Below are 21,746 nucleotides of genomic sequence, written 5' to 3' on the forward strand. Positions count from 1 at the left end.
GAATCCGTCCCAGAAAAGAGCGGGGAGCCTTTTTTTTACCCTGCGGCCATTTTGAAACCGCCGATCAGCTGTAGGAAAATCGTCATTTTGCGAGAATCGGGTCCCGAAGTAGGGAACCGATCATCGCAAAGCGAAATTCCCCCATAGGAAACATTGTTTTGTGATCACTTTTGCAATCGCAAAAACTTCGTCGTAATGCGATTTCTTCGTAAAACGGAGCACTCGTTTTGCGAGGCACCACTGTATATCTTTTCATGTGACAACACTGAAGAAATGACACTTGGCTACAATGTAAAGCAGTGAGCTTGTATAACAGTGTAAATGTGTTGTCCCCTCAAAATAACGCAACACACAGCCATTAATGTCTATTCGGCTGGCAACAAAAGTGAGTGACATGTTCGCAGCCTACATAAGGTGGCATCCAATAACTTGTCCAAGTCTACATCAGTCTTGGGAGATCATCATGTGCATAAGAGCAACACTTATGCAACCAGCACAAGCCACATTCTCCACAACTTCCCTGTTTGAGCTTTCCACATAACATAAGTTCAGTAGGGCCCTGGCCTATATCTACCGTTAATCAACAGTACAATAGTTCAGAACTCTTTTAACACTTAACTCTTAACACTTTTAATACTTCTGAGACTTAATTGTGCATAACTGTACTATTGTGGCACTGTTACAGTCACAAGAAAATAGATGTAATGAAACTTTCAAGCAGCAGGATGTGGGTTCCATTTAGGGATTGTGGACACACATCAGTTAAGAAAATCATCCTCCATGATGCTGTTATATGTATTTAAATTTTTTTTCATACATGTTTTTAACATGTTTTTAATCTTGGCTTTAATACTGATATATGTTTAACTGTTTTTTTAATATAACCTCTACAGTATTTTACAACTGTTGAACATGTATAGTTTTAATTGTGAGCCACCTTGGGTCTCCCTGTGGGGAGAAAGGCAGCCCATAAATAATGTAAATAAATAAATAATAATAATGTATGGCTATCAGTAGATCCAGATCAAATCCTGGAAGTGTACTGTGAAATACTGTGATGTATTTTAACTGATTTCAATGTAGCACCTATGTTAGTATAGTGTACATGCACTGTAATGCTGACATGTGCAACACTCATGTGCAATCACCATCATCTACAAATGGCAGAACAAGAAATGTGACAAGACGTACAAGGTTTTCAGACCTTTCCTTATACATAAGTAATACAAATATATTGCTTAATAGTTATGTTGCATTTTAAAGAGCTAAAAGGGCTTCACAGATATTATCTCAGGCATGCACGTTCTGGAGGTCTTAGCCATTCTTTCTGCTCCCAAACCTAGAGAGTCACTTGCATTTTTGCTTGGAGAAAAAGAACACTGAGAGAGGCTTTCACCTCCACTTCCACTTCCACTCCCACCCTCACCATACGTGTAGTAATTCTCATAGCTCAGCGATCAGAAAGGGGAGGTGTAAATCTCTCCAACCCTAGGCACTGAAATAAGTGTGTCATCTCACAGCCAACGTCCATGTGGCAGATCCTTGTTGGCCAGCCAACAGATCCTTGTTGGCCAGCAGCCAGCCCTGCACAGCCTACCTGAAAAACTTAAAACACTGCTATAAGGCAAGTTGGTGCTGTTTTCTATAATACTGGATCAGGGATGATGCTGAAAGAATGGCTTGTCAGCAAGTAAGTTCATGGCGGAGGAGAGTTTCCAACTGGGGACTTCTTACAAATTTTATCACAGGTATGATTCGTTTAAGAATGAAAATAAATATAGGAAGTTGTTCTTTGCAAGACTGACCACAAATCTAGATGAAGTCAACCAAACACTTATCCAAGGCAGGATGAATAATGTGTTTATTATATATGCCAGCTAATTATTAAGTGACTAAGGGACTAACATCCGTTGAATTGATAAGATGAAAATAAGAGCACTCTTCCAGCGCCCTTAACTCCCTCGGCTTTTGACTTACAGGATGGCCCCACTCTGAATTCCAGTGTGGAGAAACTGGAATGCCTCCCAGATCCTATCAGCAACACCCTCTTAATTCCACCTCCCAAAGCAAGCTGAAATTAACAGAGGATGTTTCTCAACCAAGGAGGAGTTCAAGCTGCTGGCCAACAAGGATGTAATACCATACAGTACCGGTACATTCTGTGGGGAGGAAAAAAAAACAACTAGCACATTTACCACATAAGCAGAACAGCGGGACAGAACAGTCAAGAAGAGGGTGGGAGAGCTAAATCGTGGGATCCCTTAGCTCCCTAAGCAGATAAAAGATACAGTCTTCAAACACAAATCCTCTTCCCTGCCCAAAGAAAATGCAATCAAATGCACTTTTATTACCACGAAACTAAGGGCCAGTGAGGCTCCCTCTGGAGTCCTGCTTTTGCATGTGAGGGCAAAAGTGGAAATGAGGACAGGGGTCCTCCTCTTTTCCCATAAAAGGGGGCAATATTATATGATATTTCCTGCCCCCATTCTTGGTACCAAGTAAACTGTACATTCTGAACCTTCAGAATCATAGGCTTACACAGCAGGGCAGCGGCTGTTTCAGCATAGGCCAAGCATGAGTGTTATGCTAAAAGAATGCAGGTGCTGAAAAATTTCATAGGAATGTTCTCTACAAAAATGCATATATGGATGCAATTCACAAGCCTCCCCCCTCCCCTTTACAGCAGGACTGATCCAGCTGAACTGCAAATACTTGCCTGGTGTGGTTATCAGACTATTTTCTTAGTCATACTCCACAGTCATGTCAAACTTGCCACCATCATATTGATAAGGAAAGAAAAACATTTATCTATTTATTTATCAGAGGAAGGAAGGTGTTTTAGGGTAAGGGGCCATAACTGAGACAACCTGCCCTCACAATATTTCTCAATGGCATTCTCTTGGTTACAGAGCAAACCATCAGACCTTCACTGAGGATTTCAACAGATGACTGGACAAGGCAACTGAAAATGAATTATACTTTCTCTTGTGTTTCACTTGTGTTCCACCTGCTTAGAGGCCTGGCTAAGGAGCCTCATGGGGCAGTGGTTGAAGGCAGTACTGTACTGCAGTCAAACTCTGCTAACAACCTGAGTTCGATCCCGACAGCTTAAGGGGGGCCAGCTCAAGGCCGACTCAGCCTTCCATCCTTTCAAGGTCAGCAAAATAAGTACCTAGCTCAGAGGGGGTCAATGTATAACTTGCATAATTAAACTGTAAACTGCTTTAAGCACCATGGGCGCAACCCAGTTTGCTTTGCTATGGCTAGATTAATCTTTGAACACGCATACACATAAAACATTAAACTTGCTCTGAGCCTTTTATATCTATGGCAGATATACCGTATTTTTCAATGTATAAGATGCCCCCATGTATAAGACGGCCCCCACTTTTCTAATCCAAAATTAAGAAATCTAAATGGGGATTATCAAGTGTAGGGGGAAAGGGATTAAAGCGCTGCAGGATCGCTTTGATCCCTGCTTTCCCCTCCACTTGTTTTTGTTCTCGCCTCAGCTTACTTCCATGTATAAGACGACCCTCAATTTTTAGTCTAAAGATTTTAGACAAAAGTATAGTCTTATACTTGGAAAAATACGGTACTTCTCCAATGGCTGTATCTGAACGTTTTCCATACACCCTGTTGAGTTAAACTGGATTAGACAAGCATCAGAAAGAAAAACAAGACCATTCCTGTAAAGGGAAAAAACAGAGCAGTCAAAACTGACTTTCTAAGGGAAGTTTGCAGCTTTAGCTTGTGCTCAGTGCCAAACCTCTGTCCCTTCTATAAGCCAGCAAGTGTAAGAGCAAATAAATACACACATGATGCCGGATTTTTTCCCTCTTTAAAGCCAACCACTTGGTTACGTCACCACAAAGAAAATGTGTTCAAGTAACAGCAGTGGTATTCAAAGAGACCAACCCATTTTTGGACTGACTGAAAGCTTACAAAACGTCATTGCAATTGAAGGACTGAATGAATACAACAGACAAGAATAGCTCCCAGTTAGCTATTAGAAAGGAAGACTACAAAGCCATAGGCAACACGCCCCACCAGCATCTAATGCTAACTTGACATCACTCAAATCTCGATGTAGCTACACAACTAATTTGATGTAGCTACGCAACTAAAGTCCATGCCACATTGAAACAGAAACAAAGTGAACAAGTCTGATCAACAACTGGCATGCTGATTTTTGAAGTGCAACAAGTAATACTGAGGAAGAGGAAGGGGTTCTGATGGTTATGAAATATGCCTTTAGCTTTGCTGGATGGCAACAATTTGCTGGATGTGTTAATGTTGGAAATTGTTATTTATATTAATTGTTTTATTACGTGTTTTGTGAGCTGCCCAGAGTAGACTATGTCTAAATGGGTGGCATATAAGCTCAATAAATAAAATAAAATAATAAACAAACATACAAACAAACAAACAATCATCACTGAGATGCAGCAAAGGAAAATAATTTCTCCATATAGCATAAAGCCCAGGAATTGCTATAAGCCAGGCTTGGCAGCTGACTTAGAACAAGGCTGAACTGTTCCATCCGTGTCATTCAATTCATTTCAATCTTATCAAGGCTGCTTTGAAGCTTGCGAAACCCAAATGGCCTCTTTGTCCTACCCAGGCCAAAATGACACTGGGCACAACAGCATTGCTCCATGAAATAGTAAATGTCGATGCTGTCTTCATCAAGTACAGTCATAGATATTCGTAACTTCTCTCAGCCTGTCCTAGCTCACAAGACTTTTGTGAGTATAAAATAAAGAAGTGAAGTGCAGCACCATTAGCTCCCTGCAGAAAAAGCAGGATATAAATGTAGCAAATACATAAACCTAAATAAATAATTTGCCAAATATCCTTGAACCCCAGGTGGCCATGAGGAATGCTCCCATGGGGTGGAATAGAGGAATTCTTTTTTAATTTCTCTCCAAATTGCAGCTCGCTGTGAAAGCTTCTCTGGAGGGTTTTGGGGGACTAACCAGAACAGTAAGGAAAGCAACACATTGGGCTGCAAGGAGAATGAGAAGAAATCTCCCCTTCTACACACAGTAGCCTCCACCAGATCGCCTTTCCATGATTAAAGGAGTCCTTCCATTTGTAGAAGGGAAGTGTGAGATCAAAGCTAATAAATCATATGTTGCGGCATATTTATAATATTTAACCCACTCAAGCACGGTTTCAGGAAAACTTCATACAGAGTTATCTACAGGATTTAAACCAATACATTTCACAGAGGTCCACTGAATTAATTATGAATTAGTCTCATTAATAATAGATATATTAAGTGCCTAAATCAGTTTAATGGGATTTTAAACCAGATTAAACCAGGGACGTGGTGACGCTGCAGGTTAAACTGCAGAAGCCTCTGTGCTGCAAGGTCAGAAGACCAATAGTCGTAAGATCAAATCCACGTGACGGAGTGAGCTCCTGTCGCTTTTCCCAGCTCCTGCCAACCTAGCAGTTCGAAAGCATGTAAAAATCTGAGTAGATAAATCGGTACCACCTCGGTGGGAAGATAACAGCATTCCATGTCTAGTTGTGCTGGCCACATGACCATGGAAACTGTCTACGGACAAAACACTGGCTCTTCGGCTTGGAAACAGGGATGAGCACCATGCTCCCAAGTCAGACATAACAGGACTAAATGTCAAGGGGAACCTTTATCTTTACCTAAACCAGATTATTTTTAAGAGGAAATATAACAGATATATCTAAAATCCTATTAAAGTCTAATTTAAGAATATAATATATTTTAATTTGATTATCAGCCTGTGATGTTAAGAAAGATATCTTGGATTATGTATGTGCCCAATTTCAGCTTTCAAGGTGAAGTACCCTAACAATGTTTCTACACAATACAGTCAACTACAAATCTCTTATTTTCCCAATAACCTCCTGCATCTGATGGAACAGAGCAAAGACTTAAAAAGGTCATGTCCTATCTCAGTTAATCTTACATTGAGGAGCCTTATGGTAGAATAGTACTGTATATAATTCTTGAATAACAACCAACAGGGTTTGTGGATATACCTTGAATATCTTCTTTTAACAGCATAATGCTTATGAATAGAGCAATAGAAACAAAGTCATCCACTCTGATATACCATTGGTACGCTGGTTTTGAATTGCGTTAACTCATAGTGGGGTAAAGAAAGGGACTCCAAGTCTTAGCTGGAAGGCAACAAGCATCACTGAAATAAGGTCTATTCAAAAGAAAACCCAGTTGAGATCAATACTTGCTCCCGGATAAGTGGCTGTAGGATTGCTCCCCCAAAAGTCCTTCATATCTTCCCACTTGTTTAAATTGTTAACCAAAGCTACTAGAAATCAGCAGCGCTTGTTCTACTAATGCTAGGATACAATTAAGAAATTATAAACCATATACAATGTATCATTCCATGAAGTGTAATATAGAGGAAATACAGCTACAGATAGGTTTCTTAAGTCTTCTTGTCAAGAACATGTGCTTCATAAATCCTAGGTGAACCATAATGCTACACAAAAAAATACACACAGGACAGTTGCCGTAGTTCAAATATTTGCATTCTCCACATAGAAAAGAATAATAGGAATTAACCTTATATCTGAATGTATTACCCAGGTGGATTTCATACACAATCATGCCCCAGCTCCCCCTCATCAACCACATTTTGCCATGCTAAAGTAAGAGAGTTGGCTCTTTTATCCCGTTGGCACCAACAAAGAGTAAAAATATGACTGTGCATAGCTAAATTGGTTCTTCTTTCTATTACACTATACAGTAATTCTACTAAATTAATATTAGCCTGAAATAAGTATCATCTCTTCTAACATAAGACTGAATAAGAGGCCCAGTTAATATTATTACCTTCTCAAATTGAAGCCACGTTTTATAAGGGGCGTACTCTCCCAATTTCAGAGCAGCCATTTCAGCTTTAAAAGAGATTAAATACTAAGCCTGGTAAAAGCCTGATTTAAAAATAAGCACGTAACAGACAAAATATGAAATGTTACTTTTTATGAATCATGGTACCATTATGAATCTAACACAAATGTACAGATATAAACAGCCCATTCAAAGAGGCAAGCGGTTTCTCATCCATTAAGCTATTCCTTACAGCAACAAAATGTGACAAATGAACATTTACGAAATTTTTCCTTCACACTTCAGTGATCAGACCAAAAGATGCATCACAGAATCAATCCACCTGGTGCCTTCAGAATGAATTTCTGTATTTGACAAACTGTATCAGGTCATCAGCTTACTCACCAAACTATAGGCCACTCTGCTCAATATCAAAACTGAGTGGAAGCAGAGTAAAATTAGCAATGGAATCACACAAAATTATTCTAATGCGTCACTGTTATTTGTTGAAGATCATCCACTAACTGACATTTTGTTATTTTTCCATGAACAAACTCATATTCCTATATATAACTCAACTAATCTTTTGAGCACTTATGCTCAGTTTCACTCACACCCTTTCCGCTACTCCCAACTAAATTCAGAAAATGTTATGGGAAACATGATATCCTGGAAACAATGCCGTCATACCAGAAGTCATGATGTCACATGTGAGAAACATAACATTATGACATTAAGATTTCCTCCTTTTTTTCTTTTTCTTTTTTTTTTCCCGTTTGGTCTAATGGAAAATAAGGTCATCTGAATCCCAATGAGTTATAAATTTCTCCCAGGACAAGGAACCATAGAATACAGGGGAGCAATGCTAAATAACAGACGGAGCAAGACAAAGATGCCTCTATTTAATAAGTCAATGCCATACTCCTGGTAAACAAATACTGCAGGTGATAGTATTTTAAGAGATGCCTTTGGGACCTATGCTCAAGCTATAGTACCCTTCTTCCATATGGAGTAGTAAATGTCTTTAAAAATAAACATTTCCAGATTGTTTTAAAGCAAATTTTTCCTCTCCGCCATAAAATACTAGTGGCGTGCCAGCACGATAGTCTGTAGCAAGTGGGGGGGAGGGGTCCTGAAACGCTCCAAGTTGTTCACCCAGATTTATTAGAAAGCAGGAAAGGAAAGGGAAAGGGGGGGGGAGGAAAGTTTTGTGCTCCTCTGAGATTCAGAAGGCTGAGAAGATATTCAAAATTTCAGAAAAGTTCACTCACAAAAAAGCACCGCTGTGGGTCAGTGCACCATTTTGTTTGTTAGCTAACCTCATAAATGTTCCTAAGTGTATATAACTATGTCTATCATACAGGCAACTGACCCCAACTCCCTACTGAGTATATATTTGGCAGAAAATCTGTCTCTGTAATATGTGAAATGCTATTTAGAATCAGACATGAGACTAACTGCTCAGGAACGAAAGAGAAAAATCCAGGAGTAATTTAAAAACCCCACAAATTTTCTAAGCTCTGATATTTTCTCTTTCTCATTCCTCAGGCAGCATCTTGAAAAACCTATCCATACATAATTTGCTTCTGCTGTATCCCCCAATGAGAAAGACTCCCAATATAATCAGAACATCGTCCAAGCAAGTTATAAAGATCTAATGAAACCCAAATCTTGACCTGAACATTGTAGAGCTGTTACACGCCATTAAATCACTTCTGACTTCCGGCAGCCCTTTGAATTAATGATCTCTGAAAGGTCCTATCATTAACAGACCTGCTCAGGTCCTGCAAATTGAAGAGCATGACTTCTTTTATTGGCTGAAATCCAGTAGTAAGACATAATTGAAGTAAATCCATAGAAACAGTGGGGCTTTGGTGAACCCACTCCTCCAGAAGTTCCACTTGATTTAATTGGCACACTCAAATTGCCACTTACTACTGGATTTAAGCCACTGAATCAATCTATATCATGTTTGGTCTTCCACTCTTCCTACTGCCTTTAATAATGCCTTTTCCCAGCATTATTCTCTTCCCAGTGAGACTCCTTCTCTCATGAAACGTTCAAAGCAAAATAATTTCAATTTAGCCACTGTAGCTTCTAGTGGGAGGGCAGAATTAATTTAATAAATAACCTGCTTATCTGTCGTCCTGGAGACCCACAGTATCCATAAAGCACTCCTCCAACATCACATTTCAAATGGATTTATTTTAGTCCTGTCAGCTTTCATCACAGTCCAGTTTTCACACCTGTACATACTAACCTGCACGCTTCCAGGTAAGAGTGCCACATTATGACTAAAGAATGCACAGCTGCAATAGCTGGAGGGGCAGAATATGTCCTTAATACTATACCAATATCAGAACTAGGCAAAGGTTAATTTTTGAGGACTATATTTCCCAGAATCCCACAGCCAGCATTTAGAGGTATGCAAATATGTATTTTTCGACTACAATTCTTATAGCTGCCTAGGGAATTTTACGAATTATGGTCTAAACCCACAAATCTATACATCACTAGTCCACATAGTCCTTTTCATCACACAGTGGCTATATACTGTATATGAGGTTCCATCACTTCTTCAGTAGGAGAGACTACAGCCACTTCTACTCACCATGACACCAAGTACCATATATGTTCTTCAGTTTAATTTTCAAGGATTCACTCAGAACACAAAAGCAGTCAGCTGGACCAGACCAAGTGTCTGTCTAGCTCAGATTCTTCTTCTTTTTCCACAGTGGCCAATCAAATACCTCTGGGAAGCCCACAAACAGAACAGAAACAAGACCTTCCTATGATACTGAGAGGCACAGAGCACCCACAAAGCCAGCATCAAAGCAGTTGTTTCAGGTAATTTATTTTACTATTTTATTTTTAACTGAAACGTTACAAAAATTAAAATGACAAATGGAAAAGAAAAACAATGCAGAAAGAAAAACAGACAAAACATAGATAGACATCATGGCAAGTCTGATTATTGACAGAAAGTACGTAGTTCATTTAAATATTTTCCCTCTTTCACTTTACATGTAAGACACAAGTGGAAACTGCCAACAGTTTGGAGATTTCTCTTCATAACTCCTTTCAATAACCATATTTGTTCAATTTCTCTTCTATAATCAGGGAAAAGACTTTGGTAAATACTATTGTGCATTTGAATTACATGCATCATGAAATCATGCCATCTTTCAGATATATTAGCTTTACTTTTACCTAATATAAATGCATAAGCCCATTTTCCTGACATGGTTAGAGGCACTGTGATTACATCCCACAGCTGTACACAGTAAGAATTTAACTGTATTTTTTCAGCTTTACTTATTAATCTTAAACGCTCCCATTGTTTAAAAAAAAACCCAATAACCTATTAATTCCTTTGATGCCACTTTTCACTTCCACTCCTCTCAAACTGCTATCATTAGCCTCCTTTTAAAGGCATCTAAGCCAATGGCCTTTACATAAATTAACTGTATGCATTAATTATGTTACATGAAGTAGTTCACTGTGAAGGTTCGAGGTTCAGCCCTCCCCTTTTGTTAAAATAAACAGGAATCTTTTTTGAACCAAAGTCGAAACTGTCGTTTATTTCTTTAGACAAGGGTAATACAGTGGTGCCTCATATAACGAGTACCCCGTTTAACGATGAATCCGCATAGCGATGGCTTTTTTGCCATCACTTTTGCGATCGAATTGCGATGTTGCCTATGGGGAAAAATTGCTTTGCGATTTTTTCCCCATAGGCCCCATTTTCCCCCAGCTGAGCGGTGGGAGCCTCCGAAGGACCGCTCCCGCCGCTCAGCTGAGGGGAAATGCCGGCAGTAGCCTCGGAAGGACCCTTCCGAAGGGTCCTTCCGAGGCCACCACCGCCGGGATTCCCCTTCGGAGGGGGCATTTCCCCCCAGCTGAGTGGGAGCCCCGCCGCTCAGCTGGGGGAAAATGCCGGCGGTAGCCTCGGAAGGACCCTTTTGAAGGGTCCTTCGCAGGCCACCGCTGGGATTCCCCTTCGGATGCCTGAAAGGCATCCATATCCCTCCCACCCTGCCCCCGCCGCTGGGATCTGCGTCGCGGCCAGCTTCCCCATCCATGATCGGACTCTCGGGAGTCCGACCATGGATGGGGTAGCCGGCTGTGGGGCGGATCCAAGCCCAGGATGCCTGAAAGGCATCCAGACCCCTCCCACCCTGCTGCCGCCGCCGCTTAGATCCGCCTCGCGGCCGGCTACCTCATCCATGGTCGGACTCCCGAGAGTCTGACCATGGATGGGTTAACCAGCCGTGACGCGGATCCCGGCTGCCCTCCTCCCAACCCTTCACCCCCTTCTCCGCCACCGGGCTTTGGAAGCAGCTTCCGAAACCCAGCGGCGGCGGCGATGAAGGTGAGGGGTGGGACGGGCAGAGCCGGGAGGAGAGGGAAGGCTCCGCCGCCGCCGTTTGGACGCGCTGGCCGGGCGCGGGGTGGCTCCAAGCGGCGGGGGCGGGGGCAGGGGCAGGGGAGGTTCCGGATGGCTTCCAGTGCTTCGCCTGGAAGCCATCCGGACACCCTCTACCCTGCGTCCGCCGCCATGAGCCGCACCGCACCCGCTTATCCCAGCCATGCTCGGACTCCCAGGAGTCCCAACATGGCTGGGATAGGCCGGCGCGGCGCGGCTCCCGGCGGCGGGCGCAGGGTAGGGGGGTCCGGATGGACACCCCCTACCCTGTCCCCACCGCTGCTGAGAGCCTTCCAAGCTCTCAAAGGGCTTTCTCCAATGTCGGGGGGGGAAGCCCTTTGAGAGCTCGGAAGGCAAATGTCGGCGGTCGGCGGTGGCTTCGGGGTCCTTCCAAAGCCACTGCCGACCGACTGCTGACATTTTCTCCCAGCTGAGCGGCGGGCCTTTGAAGCTCCCGCCGCTCAGCTGGGGGAAAATGCCAAAGGCCCCATTTTCGGTCAGCTGGTCGGTGGTTCAAAAATGGCCGCCCCGCTGTGTTGCCTTGCTTCAGAGGCACCTAAAATGGCCGCCCCTATGGAGGAACATCGCTGAACGGTGAGTTTATCCCGCATAGGAATACATTAAATGAAGTTTTATGCGTTCCTATGGGTTTTTCCGTTCCATTTAGCAATGTTTCCACATAGCGACGATTAATCCGGAACGGATTAACGTCGCTATGCGGGGCACCAATGTACTTCTTTATATGAATCTTGTTGTAACTTCTCTTGCGTAGCCAAGGGCAACCAAAGTTCAGAGTCAAACGGGTTCAATGATTTAATGTCCCAAGGTCCCACCATAAAGGAGTCATGGTCCGGCACATCGGCTTCAGCTCCTTCTTTCCTTAATAGCGGTGAGGTCTCGTCATCCTCATCCCCTCGCCATACCAAGTCTCTCTCGCCTGTAAGCTGTTCCCATGGTCCTGGTGGCATATCATCCTCCGTACCTCCTCTGCTCACCGTGCTCAATGTCCTTCCGCTTCTCGAGCCACAGCCTCCTTCTCCTCCCTCAATCTCCTCCTCCACTCTCTCGCCTCAGACTCATCCCAATAAGATGGGAGTTGAGGGAGTCCCCTCCGTCAACGGTAGTCTGCCTCCTCTCTGGGTACTTTCACCTTTTCCCATTTCCCTGTCCAGGGGTCTTCTACCCAGATGAGTTCCCAGCCACCCGGGATTTGGTCATCCTCTCTATTTATACTAGCCATTCCCACCTCTGCCAAAGACCACCACTTTTCTTCCCTTCCCGGCAATTCTCCCTTCGTTTGTGTAGTTATACTCAGACCCTGCAGGCTTATTTCCAGCTCCCGGGTATCTGTCTCCTGATGCACTTTCCTGGGAGGTGTTGGCAGTGGAGTGGTCTGTGCCTCTCTGGAGGTCTTACTTGGGGACAACACTCCGACGAGAGCTTTTATGCTCTTGTCCCGTTTATCACATTCACTTACCTACAGCCAAATTATTTCAATTGGTAATCCCAAGTTTTAGTCTTAAAAATAAAAAGCAGTCTTCTCTTCCCACATTATAGAATTCTTTACTGTATTATATCTACCGTTACTAAATCCCCCATTCCACAACCAGATCTAGGAAGTCCAAATGCTTTAGATATTTCTTGAAGGAAAGGATTTCCAGTCCCCTAATAATTTTGATTGTGCTTTTCCAGACCTTTTTCAGGTCAACAATATTCTTTGAGGACTAGACAGCTATACATAAAGGTATTTTGTTACTTCTTTCCTCCCAAGGAAGGCCTTTGGCCAAATTCACATTCAACTCTCAACCAGTTTTTAGTTTGCTGAATCTTGGCTTGTTATCTCTAAGCTAAACTGGAAGCAAACCATTATTTGTTAGCCAGCCATAAAGCATGTTTATAACCCAAAGGTGATTGCTGGCTTGTTAACTCTTGGTTTGTTCCAACCCTTGCTTGCTGTGACATCTGAATCCAGAACCATGGCCTATTCCTGTCTAGTTTCTTCAGCTGCTCATACTGACAAAAGTGACATGAGAAGAACAGACAAGAAGGAGGGAAAACTGCATGGTTTGTATGACAATTCATAGCTAAAGCAACAGCTAACATAAATCATGGCTCCACATGATATACAAACACATTTGATGTGTAACTGTCTGAAATGCCTTCAACTGAAGTTACAATGTCTACAAGCAACTAGGAGGCATACACATCACAGTTATTAGACAAAAAGGCAAACTACTTGAAGAACAGCTCATCTCATAAGCAAAGCACATGTAAGCAAGACGTTAGCACTGGCCATTTCTTTTAGTTCTTCACAAAAACCCTACCTACTGCCTTTTGTTTTCAGAAGCAGTGTTGATTTTCTACATGGAACTATGAGATCTTTTCAAACAAATCAATTCAACACAATGTTGTGGAACAAGCTGCATTAATGAGGCGGGTGCACCAAAAGAACACACAATCTGACTTACCAACCTGGCAAGCAAATTCAGTTTTCTAAAAACTTGTGAGATTTAGGGTGCAATTCTAAACACAACTTGTGAGATTTGGGGTGCAATTCTAAACACAATTTCCAAGGAAGACGTTCTACTGAATACAACAGGTCTTACTTCTGAGTAGACATGTGTAGGAGTGCACAGTCAAACTCACTCTCAAATATGTCTTTTCCCATTAACCACTGATATCAGATCTACATGTACTGCCAGGTTACTAAATTACCTTTCCAAAAATAAGAACACATCTTCCCAGTTTTCCTCAAATAAAAAAGCAGTGGGAGAACTGCTGACTAGGCTGCCAAAAGAACAAACTAATAAGGAAACCATCATCAGCAAGCAACGTTCACAATCAGCAGGAAGGAGAATTTTATGAGAATGGCAAGATCACATACATAACAAACGGGAAACATACAAGTCATATCCCATTGTTGCCAGTAAGTAAGACTCTCTGTTCCTGATATTTACAAATCTGATCCCTACTTTAGTTAACAAATATACAGTAGAGGGATATGCATGAGGCTGCCTTATATCAATATTGTTTCTGATACAACAATGGTTATAGTTTATGAGGTTGCGAAGCTGCATGCAGTATGTATTTTTCATTAATCATAGTTGTCAAGTTTTGAATTGTACAAAGACAATCCTTGGTTCAAACACTGATGTAAAATTTCTGAAAATTCCCATTTTTTTCCTGGAAAAAAACAGGAATTTTTTTTCTGGAAAAGAACAGAAATGTTTACATCTCTAGTCATGAAAGTGATGTAAAATTTCTGAAAATTTCCATTTTTCTTGGAAAAAAACATTTCCCATTTTCACCAGAAAAACTGAGTATTTCCAAAATTTTAACACCAGGTAATATCATCGTTCCAACATTCTTCCCACACCATGCCATAATTCTTCTTTCTGGGCAATATCTTGCTGTGCAACAATAACATCTCATTTCTGTCCTGCCTTAACCACACTTATGGAGACGCACACCTATGCCAGCATAAGATGTCAACTATCAATGTCACATTGGTTCAACAACTCTTAAATGGGATCAGTACCACTTGTATATTTGTTGCCAAAACCAGAATGTGGCTATTTAAGCACAAAGGTATTAAATGTTCATAGTACCACTATTTTATTATTGATTTCTCTTCCCCCCCCCCCTCAATTCTGAACAACACCTGAGACTCAGATGAAGAGGGACTTTGTTTCTTTGCTTTCTTCCTTGCTTGCTTGTTTCCAAGCTGGTGTAAGTGAGCTGCCTGCATGAATCTTATTGCTGAGGAAGAGAGTAACTTTCAATCCAGTGGATCCAAAGCTCGCTCCAATTCACATCCTGAAAGTCACCTCTCGGGGCTGTTCAGAAAGAGCTTTTTGCTCGGGTGGATGAAGGGATTCTAGTATAGTGGATCTCCTCCATTGTAGCTACTCTCCACAGGTAGGACAAAGTTAGCCCTGTTACCTCCTCACCCTCTCTAACCATCAAAGGATGGGATAGGACTGTTCTGAAGTTGTAATCTCTACATGCCTTCATAGGTAAAGGTTCCTCTTGATAAAGTGTGGCTTCTTTTTAAATAAATATACACAAGAAGACTGTGCTGTTAAGCAAGAAACAGGAACTCCTTGCTAAGAACAAACAGATTAAAGAAATATTGTTTGCATAGGTTGCAAGACTGCTGTGAATGTTAATAATAATCATAGCTGTTTGGCGTAGAAGCAGAAATGGCTTGAGGTTACGAGATCAGCCGCTACTGCAAAGTACACTGCATAGGGCAACCCTTGAAAACCACACAAGAGATGCATCTGTCTCTGGGAGCAGCAGCCTATCTTTTGTCAGAGATTGGATGCTGTAAAATATAGAAGGGCCATAGGTCAGCAGAGGAGAGTACATGTTTTGCCTGCAGTTTGTCCTTGATTCAATCTCAAGCATCTAGAGGTAAGTCTAGAAAAGACTTCATCAAAGACCTTGAGGAGTTGCTGCCAAGCAGTGTAGACAATGCTGAGTGTGTTGAACCAGAGATCTGACTTTGCATAAGTCAGTTTTCTATGCTCCTAGATTTTTTTGCATTGTAAATATATGAATTTGACACAACTCCAGGAGGCAGTGGAAGATAGGAGCGCCTGGCGTGCTCTGGTTCATGGAGTCACAAAGAGTCGGTCACAACTAAACGACGACGAACTATATGATTGCCTATCCAATTCAGCTCCCAACTCAGAATTGTGTGTAAGAATTTAACGGTGAAATTAGATAAAATTAGATTTCCCCACACCTGCTGTCCTGCACACCTTGTAAAATACAAATGCAAGGGATGGATAAAAAACTGTGTCTGAGACTGGAAAATCAAGAGTGCATCTATACAATTATGGCAATTCAGTACCGCCTTAACTGGTATCAAACAGAATCCTGGAATTTGTGTTTCATCACCATATTTATAATTCTCTGTTAGAGCTATAAGCAGGGTGGACAAAAATAAATGTGTTTTTAAAAATCAAATTGATTTAAATCACAAATTAAATTTTTAAAAACCAATTTTCTAATTTTAATTGTCCAAAGATCTGGTTTTTTTAATTAAAATGAAATCCGCCCTGGCTATAAATGTAGGGATTCTTAACCTTTGGACCTCTAAATGTTAGATTTCAGTTCTCAGTATATCAGACTACAGGTCTTGTTGCCCAGAGCTGTGGGGAGCCTAAGAATAAAGCATAAGAGAACCCAAAGGTGAGAACCACTGCTTTAATGCATTATTTTCAACTACAGCATTAGAAATGTTTAGCAGAGAATTCTAAGCACCTCACTAAATTCTAAATCCCAGGATTTCACAAGATAGAGACATGGCAGTTTAAAGTGGTATCAAACTACAGTACTTAGAACTGTGTGGCGCAGATACACTCTAAGTTTGGAAAAGGTCAAAAGAGGGCATTCGTCATCTCCACAGTACAAACTTTTAAACATTACAGCCTGTTTAAATTTACAAAAGGTACACAAATGTTGCACTGTGGTTGCTACCATTCATATTTTTCAAAAGGTCCCAAACATTTCTGAATTACTGAAGGCTGTAGAAACACTTCTTTTCACTGTTGCATTCTCAATAGAAACAGTATCAACACTCATCTGCAATGTTAGCTCCATACAGGCGAACTGTCTCTAAACAGACTTTCCAGTAGGCTTTACCACTTGGTAATGACCTAAAGCCTACACATTACACACGTCTACAAATTAAGGGGGAAAAACCACCTCAATGCACCATTGACCAGTGTTGCCTTGTTATTATTTGTCCTGTGGAAAATAACAGTATTCCCACACCACTCATTTATTTAAGGTGCCATGAATGATTAAACAGAATCCTCTTATTTCCTTTTTCAGTACACCTCGGCACCTTGAAGTATCTGACGAAGAACAGTAACCTAACAACATTATATAATCACAATTATAGGCTAAGGAATAGACTCCAGATGTTGTATACACCTTCTATGCCACTACCCTACACATACACACTTCCTTAAAGCCTGCTGCTTTTGTGTGAATTTATGTCATAAGGGCTTGGAGCAAGGATCTCACAAAATACCAGTTACATCTGAGATGTTATGTAATAACACTATGTCTTTCTTCATAAGAATTACAACTCCACCTGTTTTCTCCTTCAGGGAGATATGAACACCCCAAAATAAACAAAAACAGAGATTGTGTTCTCACTCTTCTCAAGGTGCAAGCAGAAGGAAGTAAACTCAGAAGGATAATGCCTTACCCTATAACTTCAGCTTCAAATCTTGGTTGTGAAACCATTTAAATCAAGCATTAAACATTAAATTAGAAGTTAAATATATAGAAAGCAGGAAATCTTTATCTTCTTTTAAAATTACAAATAAGTGTGCAGAGCCCCACGCAAAATCAACCCCATCCAGATATTTCCCCCCACAACACCCCATATGTGTAGGGGCTTTACAAATAGAAACAACTTCAGGCTGCATAATATTGATTCAAGCAGCAAGAAACTGGGCCTTCAAAAGTTGCTATCAACAGAATAGCTGGGGATCCTGAATTACCTGTCTCAGTATATTATAAATATGGAATTATTTTAAGCATAGTACTAACCATCAACCAAAAAAAGAGAACTGTTCCACAGCTGAAGTGTTCTGTTCAGCCTAAAAGCCTGCAACACAGAACACAATTTGAGATAACAAGTTCAACTGGTCTTTTGGAGAGATCTGATAAGAAAACAGGACTAGGTCTGAAAAATTAACAGGGCTAAAGGAAAATGCCATTTTAGCATAACAGATTGTCATTTGTTTTAGTATTAAGAATTGCATTACATAAGAGAAACAACATGCCAAATGGAATCAGAGTAAAGGCAGAAATAAGAGATGGAAAGGCGGAAGGAACATAAGACTGAATGATGGGTGCTTGGGGGGAAAAATAACACAAAGGGCTGAAGTGCCTCAGGCAGCAGTACTGTATGGTGGAAACCTTAAAAGACAAACCTGGAAGAAGGGCAAAAATACAGCATTCACTATTTGCGGATGAGAAAGGACAGAACTTTGCCAGTGACCACTTGGCATCTCTTCAGTTTCACAGGCAGTACAAGAGTACCACCAATGTAAGAGCAAGGATCTCTTTGTCACACAGCTGTACCAGCACCACTGAAGGGCATGTATCTATGGTGAAGCTCAGGTTCTCCTTCCCCTCAACTCTCTTCTTTCATTCTCCTATCAGTTCTGCACAAACTACCCACTGCTATGAGGACTGCGGTGGCCTCTTTGGTGTCCTCTACACTGAGACACTATATGTTTTCCTTGGGCTCCAAGGAATTTATCCTCAGGCTCAGTAACAGCTACTATGCAATCCGACCAACTGCAATCTCAGAGAGCAAATCCTACTGAATGTAAGGATCTATTACTATTAACTCCTGAGTAGACATACTCTTTCAAGAATATCCACCCAAGGAATAGATGGGGAAATAATCGTTCTATTCGGCACAGCCTTTAAGCAAGGGATCCAAATTAGCAGGAATTTTGCTAAAGGGACATAATGGAGAATAATGAGTCACACTCTGATGCTGCCAGACAAACCACTAGTCAAGCCCAGGTTCTTCCAACAGACACTCCCCTCTCTCCATCACCCTCATTTCTGGGGTGGCAAAAAAAAAATCCAGGTGGCATTTTCCTTCAAGCTCCATCTGGTCCAGCTACTTCCTTGTGCCTCAAAGAGAACCACTTTTTCATATGAAGTCTCTTTTTAAAACTTGAAATGTGAGCTCTCATTTTTTTTCCCCAATAGGATAAGCCAGTGGTGCTTCTTCTGCCCCATGCATTACAATGCAAGGTGGCCAGAGGAAAGGCTGAGGATTTGCCCATGTTATCTTCTACACCCGCACCTTTCTCCCATCCTAGCGTGCATCCGGGAGAGAGAGAGACTGTGCACCCAGGGGGACTGCTGGTTCCTCACTTTCCGTCTCCCTATGAAAAAAAGGTGACAGCTTCACAAGCAACTGGGAGCGGGAGTAAGTGGGAAGGACGTGTGAGTGCACCCACCAGCACTCCCTTCCCGTGTAGTGGATGGAGCATCTCCACGACTTCAGCCCGTGCCCCAGGGTGCTCTTCATTCATTCATTCATTTCATTCATTCATCCTCTCTCTCTCTCTCGCACCCCTTTCCCGGGGTCATTTGCACTCACCTCCTGAAATCAAAGGGCATGGTGGTGGCGAACGCAACGCAAGCCTCCCCACCCCCCTCCTGCTCCTCCTCCTCCTCCGCCTCCCCAGGATCTCAGCCGCAGCCGTGCCGGCTCCAGGGGCAGGAAGTGACGGGCCCAGCCCGGTCAGGCCAGAGGACGCGCCGCACAAACTCATTGGGCGCCAGAGACCGGCCGCCGCGCCGCTTCCGCCACGGAGTTAAAGGGGACGGGAAGGTGGGCGCCGGCACGCAGCCGGAGGAAGTTGGTGGAGAGGCTGTGCGTGCGGACCTGTCGTGCTCCGGGGCGTCCTCGTGTGCTTTTACTGGGAAAGATACTGGACAAGTCGGCTTGCTCGTGTGAATTACACCGAGGGAGCCGATCAGGCAAAAACGAAAGAGACAAAGCAATAATAATAATAATAATAATAATAATAATAATAATAATAATAATAATAATAATAATAATAATAATAATAATAATAATAATAATAATAAAAATAAAAATAAAAATAAAAATAAAAATAAAAATAAAAATAAAAATAAAGACAAAAACACGTGGCACCTTAAAGACTAGCTATTACATTTTAAAGAGAACCGAAAAGCTCTGCGTTGTAAAAAGATATCACCCAGTCTGAGCCACGTTTAAAAGTCAGTCCTGGCTGAGGGGATTAGAATGTATTGTTTTTCCCCCACTGAAAGCGCGGGCAGGCTAGCCGTTAGCACTTCTCTGAGTCAAACCGAAAGAATCTCACCCCATGTGGCAGCCGAACCTCACTATAACATGCAGGCATATTCATCACTTACCCTAGAAGGGCAACGCACTGCCAAAACGACACCCCTGGCATAAGATTATTTAAATAATTATTCATTTATTCCAGCCACGAAATAAATCTACAGAAGCAGCTGGAGAACGGGCGGGCACGAAAAGGGAGTCATTCATCATTCAAAACAATCAACCCACGTGAATAGTTAGTTACATTTCTAAATTGGTACTTGCAGCCACAAAACCAAAAGAAGCTACTCTTTTCAGCAGCATTCCTCTTACTGAATAGGGGACTAATTTAAAAAGCCTGATTCATACGTGAGAGAGCTGCCACTTTCCTGTAACCTGCTCCCACGTAATGGTGCTCAGGTAAATTTTGTATGGAGTCCAGATACCCACTGGTAATACCATAGGAAATGTCAAGCTTGGCTTCTTAAGAGATTTCATATTGATACCAGCCATGAACTAGATAGCCCTACAAATAGGGAATACTTTCAAACAGGATATAATATAATAAAAATACATACAAGTGGCAAATGGTCAAAAGAAGAAAAAGCACAGCTGAATAGATCTTTGGTTTCGGTATCTGGCTGCAGAACCAGAGGTTGGTTGTTGGAGTCTCCCCTGTGCCCCTGTGACAGAAGATGGAGTCAGTGATCCATTGGGTCCCTTTCAGTTTTGCAGTTCTAAGATGATGATGATTAGATCATCTTAAAATCTAAACACAGTGCAAAGCATTAGATTACAGCCACAGTATATTGTTTCTTCTACCATTTTATGTTTTATTTGAAACAAAGCAACAGTGATACCATTAGAGTATAACTATACCATATCTAGCTGTCAACCATTGTGTACACTGACTGTCACACAACTCACAAAGATCTGACTGCCCTTCAAGCTATAGTAACCTATGTTGCATCTTCCAGAATGAATTGAGTCAATTCTATCTCAATTGAATATGAATATACTGTACGTCCAGTCAGTATTTACAAATTCTGTATTCAAAAGCACCTTCAGGTTTCAGTAATACTGAATTTATAACAGATGTCTCAAAACTCTATTATCCAAGTGTAAATAATAAATTAATTAGATCAATATTTGGCCTACATATTTCTGAAATACCCTAGTGGTACATCAACACTATTGTTCCAAATTAAAACCACTAAAAATAATTCAAATAGCCTTCATTCTTAATTTTTAAAATTTTGTATACAACCATGGATTGCATTTTTAAAAATCTAAAAGAAAAAGAGTTTAATGTCACTGTGAAAGCGTTTGTTTCAGTGGGAAAATGAAACATACAGGGAGCAGATCAATTCTCCATAACAGGTCTGCCAGTTGAAAAGATATAGCAGAGCTGAGGAATGTGTGGCTCTCCTAGTATTGTTGAATTGCAATCCCCAGCAGACTCCTAGTCAGCAAAGCCAGTGGTGAGGGATGATATGAGCTGCAGTCCAACAATAGCTGGAGGACCACCCTGAGCCGCATGATTTGGCTGAAAGCCTACTGCACCAGCAGAACGAAGGACATGCCACTGCCACAAGAGATCATGCCAAAAGGGG

General features: G+C 41.7%; 1 protein-coding gene across 1 annotated transcript in view; it reads right to left on the minus strand.

The window, feature by feature from the left end:
• ERGIC1 (endoplasmic reticulum-golgi intermediate compartment 1) overlaps nucleotides 1-19,560 on the minus strand; it is a 111,125-nt gene extending 91,565 nt beyond the window's left edge. Inside the window, exon 1 of the mRNA XM_020806859.3 lies at nucleotides 19,423-19,560. Coding sequence (XP_020662518.1) covers nucleotides 19,423-19,442 — 20 coding nt within the window. The 5' untranslated portion in view covers nucleotides 19,443-19,560. The remainder of the gene's footprint in view (nucleotides 1-19,422) is intronic.
• Nucleotides 19,561-21,746: the final 2,186 nt, after the last annotated feature.

This window comes from Pogona vitticeps, chromosome 2, assembly GCF_051106095.1.
Source record: "Pogona vitticeps strain Pit_001003342236 chromosome 2, PviZW2.1, whole genome shotgun sequence".
Taxonomy (NCBI): Eukaryota; Metazoa; Chordata; class Lepidosauria; order Squamata; family Agamidae; genus Pogona; species Pogona vitticeps.